Source organism: Podarcis muralis, chromosome 5 (assembly GCF_964188315.1).
Source record: "Podarcis muralis chromosome 5, rPodMur119.hap1.1, whole genome shotgun sequence".
NCBI classification, from domain to species: Eukaryota; Metazoa; Chordata; class Lepidosauria; order Squamata; family Lacertidae; genus Podarcis; species Podarcis muralis.
In genome coordinates, this window is record NC_135659.1 from 56,764,845 (window position 1) to 56,782,727 (window position 17,883).

At 43.0% G+C, this 17,883-nt stretch overlaps 1 protein-coding gene across 1 annotated transcript in view; it reads right to left on the reverse strand.

Annotated features, from left to right (window-relative positions):
• Positions 1-1,328: 1,328 nt before the first annotated feature.
• The window catches only part of GRM4 (glutamate metabotropic receptor 4), a 297,558-nt gene continuing 281,003 nt past the window's right edge, over positions 1,329-17,883 (reverse strand). Inside the window, exons 10-11 of the mRNA XM_028734059.2 lie at positions 13,241-13,487; positions 1,329-2,198 (exon numbers count right to left, since the gene is read on the reverse strand). Coding sequence (XP_028589892.1) covers positions 2,149-2,198; positions 13,241-13,487 — 297 coding nt within the window. The 3' untranslated portion in view covers positions 1,329-2,148. The remainder of the gene's footprint in view (positions 2,199-13,240; positions 13,488-17,883) is intronic.

Consider the following 17,883-nt stretch of genomic DNA (forward strand, 5'->3'; position numbering starts at 1 on the left):
GGTAACAAGAGGTACTGGCTGTAAGCAGGGGCACCTGAAAAGAACCTTTCAAAACACCTGCCCATTTGGGGGGGGCGGGGGCTGACAGTGCTTGTTATCGCTACAAAACCTTGCGTCCTGGTGGCAAAGCCATTATGTACAAGGGTGACCTCGAGCGTCAGCCACTGGAAAGAGATGTGACAGGCAACCCAGCAAAGGACAAGGTGGTGTGGTTGAGAAACAAGGAGAGTAAGACCACTAGGACCGTACAACCTGGCAATCAGACGGGGAGCCATGTCTCTCAAGCTCTCTAGGGCCTTGAAACTTATGGGCACCAGCCTACCATCCACATTAGAGTGAATGGGAAGGCCTTGTTTATATAGAAACTCCATATGTGCACTGGAGTTTCCATGGGCCTTGTTTGAATATGAACCTTAGAGCTCTGTTTTCCAAACTACAGTACAATGATCCATAGTATTTGACCCATAAAATTCACATTTCAGAGCACTTCTTGTTCACGGAGACATTGTTTAGTAATAGCTTGTGTTTTGCAAAGGTTTTCCCTTTTATTTTTCTAGCTGAACTTTGCACTGACCACTGCTGAGAATGACACCGAGGGTGAATTTAACTAAACACTGTCATGGGCAATCGGTGTGCATTTTCTACTTAATGAAGTTTGGGATAGTCTTTCCCAAAGAACATTTGTCTAACTCACGGGTGGGTTGGGACCCCCTACTGGATTGAAGCCTGACTGACCAAAGCTGAATTGAAAAGGCAACATTTCCACTATGTGAGAATGCATGTTTAGGTGAAAAATGTGTACCAGGTTTGAAAATACTGTACTGCAGATGTACGAACTATCAGTGTCAACCATTGCGTCTAGACTCATTCAATGGTTGAAGTTGAGGATATTTAACTGGTCACTTTACAGAATCAAGATATCCCAACAAAAGCATCCCCCCCCCATCCACATTCCACTGAAATAAATGGAACTAAACTCATACCTTGGTTCTAATCCATATGCTCCTGTCGGTCTTGTGACAAGATCTCCACTTGGAACATCCAAAACAGATAGTTGCTGCATCCAACTCTGACAGTGTCATAACACTCACCTGTTCCATTTAGAGGAAAGGAGGGTGCTATATTCAGGATTATAGTGTATATCTCCTTGAGATGATTGTGTCAAAGGTGATTATAGATATTGTATTATGTTATGAATGACCCTGTAATTTACTTTTGTAAAGCAAGACTTCCTTAGACCTTCAGAGTCACACACAGACCAACATTAAGCAAGGAAATGCAACTCCTGAGTGCAAAACCATGGTTTTTATTAGAAATATTCTGGTATAAAAATGATCATGCTCTACACATCGTCATCGAATAATTCATAAACATCCAGGCACTGAACTTTTGATTTTTTTTGTGTTTTTTATCTTTTTTTGATTGGTCAGTACATTAAAGCAGACATATTTCAATCCATATGATCATCACATACATTAATTTACCACCTATAGAAATCAGCACTTTGAACACAGTCTAGGTTTTGTTTTCACTTTTGTTGTTGTTGTTGATGGTTGTTGCTTTTTTTTCAAGGAATTTTTATTATTTTTGCAACACAGAATTTGATAAGGAGGAGAGAGGGAAGACAGAAGGGAAAGCAAGGTGGGAAAAGAGTGAAGAGGTCAGAAGACAGGAATGGAAAAGGAAAAAAGAAAAGAAAAAAATGAGAGAGAACGAAAGACTCTTCACAACCACAAACCATCTCACTATTTTGAAGGGGGGAAGAATAAAAGGGGTGTTTTTTTTCATTTGCCAAGATACAGGAATTAAAAAAAAACAAACCCAAAAAGTTGCTAAAGGTCTGTCACCTTCTTTCCACCTGGTGTGATGTTCAACCCCACTGGCCTCTCCCTCCAATGGAAGGCAAATATTTCATGTGGGGTGTGTTGATTGATTCTTCCCTCTACTGTTGGTGGCCATCTTCCAAAATAGCTGCCTCCAGCAGCCCACTTATCAGAAACAGGCACCCTTGATGAGTTCTTGGAATCACATTTTTTCTTGCACCCTCTCCACCACCATGACGTCATCTGTGCTGAGGGGCTCAACTCCACTTTCTTGTTCCTCCTCTTCAGCAGCCCTTTTCCCGTGGCCAGTTGCCACTGGCTGGTTTTAAATTGCGTGGTTGCTATAGCTGACATAAGTCTGTTTGGTAGCCAGAGCTGGAAGGTGAGAAAAGTCACACATGAAGCATCATTCATGAATTTTCTCCTCTCCCCCCCCAAAAAAAATATGAAACCTTGCGCTTAACCTTCACACTAGACCTGGAAGGTGCTATGTTCCGTGCCTCTCATTGTCAAAACTAGAGGTACCAAAGAGGTGAACTTGGGCTGCCTCTGCCTTTTCATGGTTGAACCCTAAACACAGCTCAAAGCAAGAGCAGCTGCATAGACAGTCAAATATGGGCATTCTTTAACCTTCAGGTCACTATTCCTCCCCCGTCTTCACAGAGGTCCGACTTAATGGTCCCAGCCCGGCTTTTAGACCATTTTTGGCAAAGAACCCACAAATCTCTTAAAGAGACCAGCTCATCTTGGGTTGAACTGCCTTCCTCTGTATTGGTGGAGATAAGAAAAGTCCAATCCAATAAATAAATAAATCCCCAAACCCTAATGTTGTGGAGCCTGGCTTAGTCTTGGGGAGAATTTTTCACAGCTCAACCCCACCTATTGGGTGAGAATCAGAGGGACTGATAGAGCTGAGCAAAGGCAATATAAGATTCGTGTGAGCAGCAGTGTTTGGAGAATAGGGCTTGCACTGAGCAATTTACTTCTCCCCTGGGGTGTAATACGCATTAAACTGCAAAAGATAAAAGAAGGGAGAAAAGAAAAAGAAATCATTTCCCTGGTTTTACTTCAGGCACTGGAGTCTGTGATGAGTTGCTCTTAATTAAATACCCACTTCCAGACAGGAAGCTGACTTTTGCAAGATAACAGATTAACCTCCCTTATGGACATTAGAACAGGAGAGCCGGTCCCCTGATCCTCCTCATATTACTCCAGATAAAGAAGGGTGGAAATTAGTCACATTTTGAGTACCAGAAGGCTTAAAATGGATGGGTGGAGCAGCTTCAGTCTTGTGATAGATTTCACATGTAGCCACACTAGCAAGGAGTCTTCTCAAAGTTTACAAGGAACAGAGACAGAGGGTTTTATTTTGAAAGAGTACAATGCTGAATCACCCAAACACTAGATATTGCTGCTGTCTCCTTACCTGCCTGGTGTGCTTTGCAAATAATAATAATAATAATAATAATAATAATAATAATAATAATAATAATAATAAATTTCCAGTGCTAATGTGAAAACTAAAGGCCAGTATTGTAATGCTGATGTTAAAAACTTTGGTGCATCCACATTTGGGATACAGTGTGCAGTTCTGGAAAGGTACAGAAAAGGTTGGCCAGATTGATGAGGATGTTGAAGCATCTTCCCTATGAGAAAAGTCTGGAGTGTGTGTGTGTGTGTGTGTGTGTGTGTGTGTTAGAAAAAGAACAACTAAAGGAGGTGGGGATCTGAGAGATGTTTCTTATGCAGACATACAGTTTGTGGCTCTGAGAAGCAGACTACTGAATTAGTTGGACCTTTGGTCTGATCCAGTGGGGAAGGTCTTATGTTGTCACGTGGTCTAGGCAAGTCAAATATAGATGCAAACTCAAACCGAGTTTTAAAAAGCAGACTAGAATTTCCTGGGTTTTTTTATTATTATTCTGCAGCCACATCACTATACACAAGCCAATTTCCCTTTCTCTTACTAGCTCTGCAGCAGTGGACTCCTGTCACTCCCCATATTGCTAACTGGCAGAGGGGTACCAGTATTTAATTTCTAACAGTGCACCATCTATGCAGTATTCCTGGGATCTCCCCAGCCCCCTGTCTGACAAGGCTAATGCAGGCAGCACAAGCTGAATGGTGCTGCTTTTTCTCCACCTGTGATGATGCCTCCCTGACAAATGAACCTTATTGAAGATTTCAGGCACTGTTATCCTCAGATAACGATTAGATGGGCCATAAGAAATCAGAGCTGACAGCGCTATTTGTTAGCCACAGTGTTTTCATAGCCAATCTGCCTGCAATCAAGCTCTGTAAATTATTTATTCTCTTGTTTATTTAAAGATACGTGACCTGCCATTGACAGAGTGAAAAATGTCCCTTCCTTCCCATGCTGACAACTCCATAGCATCTCCTGTCCTTGGTGTTAACAATGTGATCAGTCTCTGATATTCTCCCACAAGTTGCCTTGGCATTTGTATAGCCCGTCATGCCAGCTTCCATTTGGGCTGAGCTGTTGCATTCCAAACGTGAAGCACATGCAAGCACAAGGTACCGCAGGCTGGAAAATGGCTTCGCTCTCTGCGTTGTGCACTAGTGAGCCTCTTTTCACTGCCAAGTGCGGAGAAACAGATCCAACCCTTCCCAGCACTGAGGAGTGTGGTGACAATGGAAGATGACAAAAACTCATAGCTTGACCAACGTTCAGCCAAGCCCCAGAGGCAACTGTGGATGCTGAGTCCATGGGAGATGGCAGTCAAATTCAACAAATGTATACTTTTGATATAGTAAGTTTAGGGGCCAACTACCACAGATCTGAAAATTTCTAGATAGGCAGATTCAGACCATTGGAATGTAACTGGTGGAGAGCATGGGTGCCAGCTTGGATAAAATATTGGGGGCCCAGGTAAGACTCACTCCATATAACCAGTCACATGATGCAGCACACACACACGATATGAATGGCAATGCCCATCAATTTTAGGGCCCCCCAGCCCCTTCAAATATTTTATTGAGGGGGCTGAAGGGACCGCTGCCCCAGGAGTTGGCTCCTATGGTAGAGAGAGAGCTCTGTATGATGTCATTTCCTGTTTTCAGTGGTAGGAAGAAACGAGAAATATAAATCCTTCTTCTTCCTCTCTCTCTCTCTCTCTCTCTCTCTCTGCTCTTTTCTTCAACCAACAACAGAGGCAGATGTGTTTCTGCTTGCCTGAAACTGATTATATAGTAAATATCAGTATTTTACTTGCATACTTTTTACTGCTGCCTTTGCTGTGAACCAATGCAAGACGATTAAGTCAATCTAATTTCAAAACCTACTTTACAAGCCTGGTTAAGCTGCATAGGAATGGAAAAGCCAGTTTACTTTGTTAGCTGGACTTGCTCAGAAAGGGAGACTTTGCTGCCAAAGCTTCTATTTTGCTTCCAAGGATAGGATTTTAAAATTCTGTTTAATCCACATGCATGGGAGACTGGAGTGATAAATTGTAATTAATATATCCTCTCCTACCCATCAAAAGCCATCCCACAGAGTCATTGGTTATCATGTCTGCATTTTACCTTGCTTCGACCCCCACCTGGGCCTTTCAAAAGTAAGTGGCCTACCAGGGAACAACTTGGCTTTTCTGGTCAACATAATAGGTTCCGCTGTTCTAAATAATGCCTGTTGCTGGGGAACATGAATGAGAGAAGGCTACTGTGCTTATGTTGCCACTCCTGCAGCCCCCACATCACTTTGCAAGATGTTGAGGGCTGAACTTCTAAAGCAGGGAAACTCTCCTATTCAAGTGAGTTCCTTGCATGTTTTAGGAGGAAGAAAGGCAGAAAAGTGCCCAAGCGAGGGGAGGAATCCCTGGCATTCACCTCCACCCCAGCTTCCCAGTCCACCAGGGGGGAGGCAACACCTGCCCCACCCTGGGTACCCGCAAACCACGGTACACCACTGACCAGCTCATTCCTACTCTTCCCTGCATGAAATGGTAAGAGGGGAGAGGATGACATGAATCTTTGCCATCTGCTCCATTCTGGATGCAGAGTCCTTTCCCCATGGTCTGCATATGCTAATTACGCATGATGCTCCTAGCAATTAATTTCTGCGTGGGAGCCCTTCTCTTTAATCCCACATCTGTATAGACTGGCTGTGTTTACTTGACTTGACAGGAAGGCCTTCTGCGTAAGTTCAAATGTGTTCTCTTCCTGATTATTGCTTTCTGTTTTAAGAATGTAAAAAGAGCCCTGTTGGATCAGATCGAGGATCCATCAAGCCCAGTGTTTTGTTTCCCACAATGAGTAACCAGACGCTTCTGGGAAGCTGACAAGCAGGGCATAGCAACAGTATCCCCTGCTATTTGCCCCCCTCCAACATCTGGTGTTCAGAGGCGTACTGCCTGAACACGAAACAACACTTAGCTACAGACAAGTGAATAGCTCAGTCCAGTTTGCATTTAAAGGCAAAATGTGAATCGAAACACAGTCATCCTTTGCAATTCATGCTTTTCTGAATTTTGTAATGCAGTTTGCCAACCAACTCAGGTGTACAATAATACATATGCTGGATAAAGTGTGCATAGAAAGGAATATGTTAGTAAAAGTCTTACAAAAATGTGAAGAAATGAAGGTTGGAAATATGAGAAACGGAGATAAACTGAAATTGACACATCTCTACCATTAGCTACCATTGCTAATAGCCAATAATAGGCATTTGACAGAAATTTGCCTTGCTTTCTTTTTAAAGACAATGTGGGAGATCCTTGATCAGATCTCCAGCCATGGTTGTTTTTGGCTTAAAAACAACATTGTTATGTGCATTTATCAACTGAATCAGGACTGTTGTACTGGCATTGGCTTAGACCTTTTCCTTCCACTGCTTCTCCAATTTAAAACCACTACCCAGACAGTAAAAAAAGACTCGTACAATGTGGATATTTAGGTTCTCTCCCCCACCAACAGCTGCTAATAGTAGCTTTGGTGAGGTAAGAGAGATTTAAATTAAGGTAATGGAAGAGAGAGAAAGAGTTAAATCCCTTCCCCCAACACAGTGACCCAATCTAATTTCTGTCCCCTGACTCCTTTAAATTTAAAAAACAAATGTTGGGAGATGTGATCCTGGATCTCCCCTTTGGTTGACCTAAATTAAAGATTCCCATGGTGGCACTCAGTGGTTCCATTAGGCCTAAGTCCAGAGTTCGACAGCCCGGGGCATCCAAACTGTGCCAGAGGGTGGTGTTAGCAGCAGTAGAAGCAAAACACTGTAAGGAGCTATGGCTGAAGTCACTTGCATTTTTAATTGCAAGCATTTCCCCAGAGGGAAAAGAGTGGCAGTGACACCAGCCAATCAGATGGACACAGCGTGGGGTGGGTGTTGCCAAGGTGGCAGGTGGCTCCTGCAAGGCACCTTGCCCAGAGCTCCCTTAAATTTGACAGCACCCCTGGTGGCAAAGGGATGTGTGATATTGTGAAGAGGTGCTTTCTTTTGCATGTCCTGAATCTATCGTCAACCAATTTCTTTGGATGATTCTAAATGAGAGAGAGGGAATACTCTATGTCCAATTTCATCACACCATGCATACATTTATAAACTTATATGCCACTTTTCAACAAGTTGTCAAAATTGTTTTCAAACATCTGATTTTTTTTTTTTATATGAACTATAAAGCCCCACATGTTTTAACCTTTCCACAAAGATTGCTCCATGGCATAAAACTCAACACACATTGACCACCCTTAGCTCAAAAGTAAGCCATGCCTTACTACAGGACTGCATAACCTGAGTTTTCTTTTAAATTGGCTTTTATTATGATTCATCTAATAGCTCGCAATAGTTGTGCAACGATGCATTTGCAGGATACCAGAATCACACTCCACATGCATAGTAACGATAATGTTACTATAACTCTGGTGTCTACTTTGTTGGGTGTCTGTTCACATACTATCTAAAAGCATCACTAGCTGGTAAAATTTCACCTCTTCAGATTGTTACAGTTTGAAGAGGAAACAGCTTTAAGAGGCTTAAAGAGCCTCAGCCAGAATTGCCCCTAAGGAAAAACGTTAATACTCAAAATGTGTTGTGCAGTAAATTTGCCTTCTGTGCACCTTCTGAGGCCTCTCCGCTTGCTTTCCCACATTTGATACCTTCCCTTATTTCCTTTGTTTATTTAGTTTGAAGGATGGCAGCCTTGTCCCCTCAAATCTGTCTACACTGATGCCCAGTTGTTTTCAGTTCAGGTCAGATATATACTAATGGAGCTTCACACAAAATCATCTAAAGCAGGCCAAAGTCAGGAAGCTTTTGTAACGGCAACAGCAATTTACAGGCACCTAGCACCTTTCATCTTAAGATCTCAAAGTACATAGTAAAGACGAGTTTATTGATATGGGTGACTCATAATCCGATTAAATGGAAACCCACCAGCAGACTGTTAGGGAAGCTGGAGGAAGACAGAAGAGAGGGACAAACACTGAGGATTAAGCCAGTGGAAATGTAGCTATTAAAACAGTACAAAGCTGCTAGACAACCTCCTCCCTTTTAGAGTTTGGTTACTATAGAGTCAGACACACAGTAGGGGCTTGCATAAGCAATGCCCATGGACCGTTAGGCCAGAAAATACATTTTCTCAGATTCTCTAAAAGCAAAAGATCTGATTTTTTTTTTAACATGGAGCCTTTTGTTCCCTGTGAACATTCCTGCCTGCTGACTGCTCACAGCTTTACGGATGGAGAAGTGGAAGACCTCTGCTGGGCCATCACCACCCAGTTTCCTCCAGTGTCTGCAGCAGCAGAGTAGATCTGTAACATGCCCCAGCAGGAACTTTAGACAGCAGGGACACTAGTACTATGTTTCTTGCAACCTTCAGATGCCGACAGTCACCTGACAAGCATCGCAGCTGGATGAAAGGAAAAGAGGCTTTTGCAAGAAGGATGCTAAGGACCCAGAGCAAGGCAAATATGAAAGGAGGATGGGTTGCCTTCTTTGTTGATGTGCATCTGGTCTACAAAACATGCAAGAGGTGCCCAAGGCCTTTTGCCTCACAGTAGATTGTTTTCATACGAGAAGATGAGAAATTCAGACAGTATAAAAGAGCAGAATTCTCCAGTTAGCTCTGCCATTCATGCAGCTACCATTCATGCAGGTTGTGGTATGGAGGCAGGAAGAAAACCATAGTGACACGCCAGTGAATAAGGCCACATGAGTTATTTATTTGTATATGTCAGCATGTGCTATACCAGTGGGATGAGTTGGAAGAGCTTTTGTGACCTCATATGGCTCACAGCCTACAGCTATTTTGTCCACAATCTGTGCTGGCAGTAAATTTTTCAGGGGGAAAGAAAAGAAAAGAAAGACAAATGGAATGTTTTCCAATAGATGGGAGTATTATTATTTTTTTTACCATAAACTCACAACCATGACTATGAATTAATATGATGGAAGATCCCACTTGGACTACTGCAATGCGCTCTATGTGGGGCTACCTTTGAAGCTGACTCAGAAACTGCAATTAATCCAGAATGCGGCAGCTAGACTGGTGACTGGGAGTGGCTGCCGAGACCATTTAACACTGGTCCTGGGAGACCTACTTTGGCTCCCAGTACGTTTCCAAGCAAAAGTCAAAGTGTTGGTGCCGAACTTTAAGGCCCTAAATGGCCTCGGTCCTGTATACCCGAGGGACGCAGGTGGCTCTGTGGTTTAACCGACAGGTTTAACCCTAGGTTAACCCTAGGACTTGCCGATCAGAAGGTCGGCGGTTCGAATCCCTGCGATGGGGTGAGCTCCCGTTGCTCAGTCCCTGCTCCTGCCAACCTAGCAGTTTGAAAGCACGTAAAAATGCAAGTAGTTAAATAGGTTCCCGTCCGGCAGGAAGGTAAATGGTGTTTCCATGCGCTGCTCTGGTTTGCCAGAAGCTGCTTAGTCATGCTGGCCACATGACCAGGAAGCTGTATGCTGGCTCCCTCAGCCAATAAAGTGAAAGGAGCGCCGCAACCCCAGAGTCGGTCATGACTGGACCTAATGGTCAGGGGTCCCTTTACCTTTTACCTTTACCTGTGTACCTGAAGGAGCATCTCCAGCCCCATTGTTCAGCCCAGACACTGAGGTCCAGTGCCAAGGGCCTTCTGGTAGTTCCCTCACTGTGAGAAGTGAAGTTACAGGGAACCAGGCAGAGGGCCTTCTTGGTAGTGGTGCCCACCCTGTTCAATGCCCTCCCATCAGATGTCAAGGAAATAAACAACTATCTGACTTTTAGAAGACATCAGAAGGCAGCCCTTATTTAGGGAGGTTTTTAATGTTTAATGCTGTATTGTGTTTTTAACATTCGGTTGGGAGCTGCCCAGAGTGGCTGGGGAAACCCAGCCAGATGGGCAGGGTATAAATTATTATTATTATTATTATTATTATTATTATTACTACTACTACTACTACTACTACTACTACTACTACTATATACACTGGGGGGTGGTGCCTGTAGTGCTTTCTATTCTCCTGGGGAAATTTTGAAAGGTTTCCTTCTGTCTTTGATATGGAGGGTCTGATTAATAATATGGTAGGATATGTTCATTTTAAGCTGCAGAGAATGGATAAATTTTCAGCAAGCTTCTTTTGTTACTGGGAAGGCCATGGAAGAAGACGGATCATTTCCTTACAAGTGCTTTTCTGATAAAATATCAGAAAAATATGTGTGACTCTCATTTAGGAAGGGTTATACAGGAAGGTAATTCCCAGCTCCCAGAATGCTGCATTTAGCAAAATCTAGAAGCCAGTGACCCAAACTTGCACCTTGAAATGAAGAACTGCTAACCCTTTCTAGGTGGCATTGCATGCATATTAAGACACAAGTGTTCAGGACTTATGTATGAAGAAAGTCATATTGAAAACCACCATGAACTGAAGTAGCACATAGATGTAATAATGTAGTAATATCACTGAATCTCTTAACTCCAGCTTACTCTGCTTACCTAGATGCTGTTCTTGCAGTGGCAGAAATGGGGTGGGAGAATGAGGTGGGGGAGAAAAAACCTCCCTTTCTCCATTGCACCACTAGGTGTGCACGCAAGCAAGGAGAAAGTGTGGAAGTTCAAAGGGAGGCTAGAGGCAGAATCAGACCCGCCTGTGCCGCAAATGACATCATCAAGGCGTGACAGAGTCCAAACTGAGCTCACAAGTAGCCAAACTATTTTCCCAATTGTGAGGAAAACAGCTCAGTTGTCTTTGCTAAATTCTAAGTGCAAGTGCCCTGTCGCTAACTCAGAGAGGGGCTCAAATGGAAGAGCATATTGAGACACTTGGCAATGGACCATGGGTATTGAATTGCTCTCAAGAAAACTTGGTTCTTTTACTTACAATTCAGCTACTGGTTCAAGTGTCCATTTATGGAGAGAGCTGAACTTGGACTGCTGCCAAAAACAGAAGTTCTGCTTTGAGTTTCCCTTCCCTTCATTAACAGATAGTGCAACTTTCTCCCCCTAGCCCCAATGTAAGCATATGGGAAAACAAATATATGGGGGCTTTCTGGGAGTGTGGGTGGGGGAGGGGGGAAGTCAGCATGTAGCTGTGCCCTATAAAAAGTTCCTCTCTGCAAGTGCAACCCAATCACAGAAGACAACAACGTTACTGTATTACTGTCGCCCAATTTTCCACGGCTACGGTAAGCTGAAGCCAAGCGTGCAAATATAACATTTAGATTTCCCATAATTTGGAGTGTTGTGTTTTTCCCCAGGATTTGCACCCATGCCTATTTCAGAGGGTAGAGTTGAAGAATGTGTGTACACACACACACACACACACACACACACACACAAATATTTTCAAAGGCAATGAGCTCTGCAGCCTCCATTGAAAGCAACAGGAGTTCCAGGTAATTGGTACTTCAGAACATCAGGCCGTGCTGGTTTTGCTATTCTTCTAAGCACTGCTGAATTTCACAAGGGTTCCCATCCCAAGGGAGAAAGGGGAGGGTTGCCATGGAAACAGATTTCTAAGGGGGGGAAATACGCCCAATTTCTCTTGTCTTTGTTCTAGGTTTGGCAGAACGTGCTGCATACATATACTGAAACTATAAGAGTTAAGCTACACATTACACTGAGCATTCACATCTTAATGTACACATTTACATATTTAAGCATTTAACATCTAACTATGCATTGCATTTTTTAAAGTATGCATAGCACTGGACGCTTTCTTTTTATAGGAAAAAAAGCAGCTGTGCAGGTGCCTGATCCTGATCAGGACTGCAACATTGTAACCCTTTCCTTCCCATACGTGTTTGTTTCCTATGCTGTTTTCTCACTGAAATTCTACCAGAGTGCTTAATTACTCTCAAAGATGATATTTGCAGGAAACGGCACAGCCAGAGGAAATAGCAATCAGGGTATTATCAATGTTCACTGGGGAAACAGCACAGGGCAGAAAACATTAGTCCAGGCTTCCTCAACCTCTGCCCTCCAGATGTTTTGAGACATCTACAATTCCCATCATCCCTGACCACTGGTCCTGCTAGGTAGGGATCATGGTAGTTGTAGGCCTAAAACATCTGGAGAGCCAAGTTTGAGGAAGCCTGCATTAGCCCCCCCTTTCCCACATGCCAGAGTCCTAATCCAGATGTATATGGCTACTTTCCCCCAGAAAAAGAGAAAGTGGCAGTGCTAAGCATGCTTTTAAAAATGCTTGCTTGGCATAACATGTTTTTGACATCAAAGTGCACTGGCAGGATTATGTGATCTCCTGTAAGCCATGCTACACATGACATAAGCAGGGAAACATGCCAAACAAGGTTTCTTTAAACCACTTTGTAAATCAGCAGGTTGGAAGATTTTAGGCTTGTGGGACCAACTTTGTTTTTCACTAAAACCCTGAGGTCTGCCAACAAGAACCAGCTACACAATAGGAGCACAGGAAGGCGGACACAGAATTGCACAAGGTGCCTCTGTACATATACTTGGTCTTCATACACACTTTTACTCCTGTTCAGCCCCCCACCCCCAACTTTCTTGACTTCAGCAACCTAGGGTGTTTTGTTTTGTTTTGTTTTGCTACTGTTAAACCATTGAGATTCAGAAACCTCTATAGCTTTCAATCTAACTTCTGTGCACCCCAATGATCCTCCTTTATTTTGTGTGTCTTCCACAGACCCTTCAGATGTCCTTTATTCTGAACAGGTGAAATTTCATATGATAGGCCTCCCATACTTTAAAACTTATAGAGGTTATGACTGTGTTGGTAGTGCAGTTACATGGCTCAGAAATGGGGCTGCAAATCTAGAACACAGAAACTCCATGCCTTAGCTATGAATTCATTAACCAGCTTTCTTGAGCTCTGTCACCCTCCTTTGCAATATGAGCACACTGCTCTCCCTTATTGGGTTGTTTTACTTGAGTTCACAATTAGAGGAAGATGTTTTAAAGGGAGCAAGGCAACATGGACCCAGGTGAGTTTAGAAGGTTACCTTGTGTTTCCAGATTTTCACACAGTTCTGATTTGGCCTCTCCATTGGGGCGGAAGCCTCCTTTCTGAGTAAATTTGTTGGACATTGTGGCTGCTGTCACAACTGCCTTGAGGCTGCGCTTTCGTTTGGGCACGTTTTGCTCTGGGTGGAAGAGGATGATGTAGACTTTGGGCATGTAGAGCATACCCAATGAGACAGAGGCGCTTAGGCTCACCGAGATAGTCAACGTCGTGGTCTGAATGTACATCTGAAAGACATAAGAAAACAGACTCAGCTCTGAAACCTACTTCCTAAAATATCACAACCACCTGAAAGTTTCTTTGTTGTCTGTGGGCAGAGTTGCTTGGAGCAAAACCAGGCGAGAGATGAGCATGTTTCAATTAATCTGAGTGGAAGAATTAATTAACTGAATATTTATTTCTAGTAGCAAAAATGGTCCTCAGGGCTGGCTTTCACGACACACATAACTTATGGATGACCTTACCCCTTCCAATACAAATACATCATACAAACTAGTGTTAGTTATAGGAGTCGGCGAATCTGTCAATTTCAGTTTCTCATTCCTCTAATCTTAAATTCAATCCTCTTCATTTACATACCCATAAAATAATTTTCAAAGCGTTTTTGTGTGAATGTTTCTTAATATGCATATTTTTACATGGAATGTTGCCTAATATACACAGTTTTGTAAAGTTTTTCCCCAATATATAACATTCTAATGCTATTTTCCCTAATATTTGCATTTTCATGTACACTGTGGAGGACTGTGTTTTGGTTTGCCAATTGTTTCAGAAAAGTGCCAATTAACTCGGTTTGCATTTAAGAGTGAAATGAATTGAATTTCTTATGCATCCTAGTTGGTTGTTTTAAGCAAACCTCCTTGATCCAATAACTTAAATCTGAAAATATAACTCAAGAACAGGATATTACATTTACAGCCCCACTTTCCTTCTATGATGCAATTCAAGGTGGTATTCATAGGATTCCCAGATAATCTTCCATTTCATCCTGCATTGGTCAGACCTATACCTGCTTGGTTCTCATAAGGTTGCAGTGTCATGGGCCTTCAGAGATTACCTGGTGGCCAAAATGCCAGCTATTGCAGAAATAATGCCTGCCCAACACTATTCATAGCACATTAAATAGGGCAGAGTTTAGTTGTGTTTTCCTTCCATCCCATCTCAGAAGCTTTATAACTTTACAACATCTAAAATAGCCACATTAAAATGAAAAGATACAGCAATGCTTCATCAATATTGAGTCCTATCACATATTGCCAGTCTCAGTAAGAGGACAATTTGTAAGTTACCAAGGGAAGATGATCCCAGAGTTCAGGTGGCAAATATATTCAATGAATTCTCCTTGTCTAACAATTAAAAAAAATACTTGCTTAAATGTAAATAAACTTTCACATTACCAAACCTAAATACGGGCATATTTTTGACAAAGTGAAGGAAGTATGAGATGATTTTCAACTTAAGCAAAAGCTACCATTCATAATTAGAAGGTTAACACCCAAGGCTTCATTTTCATTGCCTGTAACAGTAACATACCAGAACCAAAATAACCACCAAAAATAAACAACTTGCAGATCCACAAATTCAAATTTTGCCCACCCTCATTAAAATTGGGTGCTGTCAATTGATCAATGAAGCTTTAGCAGACTATGCTATAGATAGGCAGTTGCAGGTCTACTGAATAGCTATAGAAAGGAGCAGTTGCTGGACTCCGGCTCGCATCAAATTATTTGGCCTTTCTAACTAGGGAGCTAGAATCCAGCAACATGTGGAGGGCCACAGCTTATCCATCTCTGCTACAGAGTGTTTGTGATACTTTGTTGTATTGCAAAGCTAAGACACACTGTTGCACAAGGGATATTTTTGCATAACATTCCCTTTTGTTTCCCACAAAGGCATCTTGGCTGCACTTCCTTCATCCTCTCACCTCTTACATTAATTCCATAGCAGCAAATAAGGAGCTGAGATACATTGCAATCACAGAAACATTGTATGGGTGGGTATTCCCCCCTCCCATTTTAAGCCTCTCCTCCGGATTCCATGCATTGCCCCTCCCATCCCAGAGTATGCGGGAAAAGCCCTTTCTCCTTTTAACAGGTAATTCTCATTCACCAGCTCGCTTCCTGAGCCGTTGTAATGTTAGTCACATATTACACACCGACGTAGCCTTTCTGCAGTCAAAACTAATTTCACGCTCACTGTCCAGGACTAACGGTGACAGATGTTTTGCAAAATGAAAGCCCATTAATCTGACTGTAGAATAATCCATTTTTCTATGGAAAGGGCCTGGCAGGCATCTCGCAAATGGGGGATGTGTAAATCAGATAGCACCAGGAAGAGAAGCTCTCTTCATTTTGCCCAATCACAGAGAGGTGGCAGGGATGGGCAATTCTTCAACACTTCAAATGACAAGTTATCCTCTACTGGTTTGTCCCCCACCCTCTTTACACAGTTGCATGGTGAATCTCTATCACACATTGAGTAACATCATACAAGATCCACAGTTTATTCTTTGTTATTTGTCTTTACTAAAATTTTGGATCCATCCTACTAGAGCCATGCCAAAACATTTCAAACTTTCCATTTTTTTTCCTGGGGTGAAATAAGGCTGGCATGGAGGGTGGGGGGTAGATTTCTTTAGAAATTTACAGGAAGGGTTGCCACTTATCTTATTTAACCTTAGGAGGTGACCAAGAGTTTTCCATTTTTTCCTTTGCTTTCTTTTATTAAAAACTCCATGCCATGGAATAAGCCCCTGTCTGCAACTTCCCACCAGCTGAATTCCTGAGAATGCCTTGGGGTCAATACTACATCAAGGTGCAGGAAGCAACTCAATGGTCTCTCTACAGCTTCCTGCCAACTACACTTCATGATTAGATCCAGTAACATAAGCAGAAACCTCATTCCAAAAGTGTTAAGGAAACTTCTTCCTCCGACTGCCACATCCAACAAAAAGATCACAGAACACGCCCCCCCCCCTCTCACACACACATTTTTGCAGGGGGAATTTCCAGCTCAGTCATACAGTCTACAAGTTGCTAATCAGGGCAGAGACTAGGGCTAAAGTTAGTATAGATCTTTCTCCTACACACCATCTTCCTTATAGAAGCCACCTGTCACCACATTTTGGGGTTGGGTTGCAATCATCTTGATGGAAAAGAGAGGTGACTCCAGGTAAAATATAATGAGCTGGGCCAAGAAGGAGTATGGTAGATTTGTGAGACACAACCTGAATGTTGGCAGGTTCGCTCTAGGCCCGTTTCAAAAATAAACAAAGGCCTCCATTTTGGGCTGCTCCCATTCCCAAGGCTTCTTCATGGGCACAGTCTAACGGTGGAACAACTAGCATACATCATTGTAGGTATGGTGGTGTGCACATGTTCATGTAGCTTTATAAAGAGAAGGGGTTTCTTTTTTGGGGGGTGATATAGTGCTTATAGTGGGAGACTAAGATGACAGGCTACACTACTTGTTCCATCCTCACTATGCTTACAGATTCTAATGACAGGTTGGGCAGATGATGGACAGGCAAATCTTAGGGTGGGTATTTGCTCCCACCTTCTCTTCCTAGCTCCAGTACTGCCTAGAACCTTTCTAACCTCTAGAAAATTACTTCCTGCCATTGTTTATGAATAGTCTTTTAGCTACCCAAAGATAGATATAAAATTATCTCTTGATGCAGAAATGAAAATAAGGTGAAATGAAGAGGTTTCTTATTGGCACCCAAAGAAGAAGATGGATTACTAAGGTTGCTGAGCTTCCAACTACTGAAGAGGAGGGAACACAAACACACACACACACACACACACACACAATGGCAATCTTGCAGATCCTTGCTACAGTCTGTATGAATTCCTATTTTTAGATATGTGACATTGACAGCATTAATTCCCCCCTTAATATATCCCACAGATGAACATTATGTGAACCCAACCACATAGAATCATAGAGTTGGAAGGAACCACAAGGGTTATCTCCAACTACTGCAATGCACGAATCTTTTTGTGGGACCTGAACCCACAATCCTCAGATTAAGAGTCTCATTGTCTGCTGACTGAGCTATAGAGATGGAGCACATGTATGGAGTATATGGAGCATATGTACAGAACACATGGAATAGTCTGAAGAATCATGGTATAATCAAAAAATGTTGAAATGGGGGCTTATTGAAGATGCCTTAGTGATGATCGAGTCAATCAGACCTTCGGATGCAGAACACTAGTCCATATATTTGTTAGCATGGATTTCATGTGCACACGGTATCGAGATACATGGCAGTAGGCATGGTGGGGGAGCCAGGGCACAGGCACAATGGCTGAGATTAGCAAACGGATATTTTGTGAGTGGACGCGGGTGGCACTGTGGGTAAAAGCCTCAGCGCCTAGGACTTGCCGAGCGCATGGTCGGCGGTTCGAATCCCCGCGGCGGGGTGCGCTCCTGTTGTTCGGTCCCAGCGCCTGCCAACCTAGCAGTTCGAAAGCACCCCTAAGTGCAAGTAGATAAATAGGGACCGCTTACTAGCGGGAAGGTAAACGGTGTTTCCGTGTGCGGCTCTGGCTCGCCAGATGCAGCTTGTCACGCTGGCCACGTGACCCGGAAGTGTCTGCGGACAGCGCTGGCACTCGG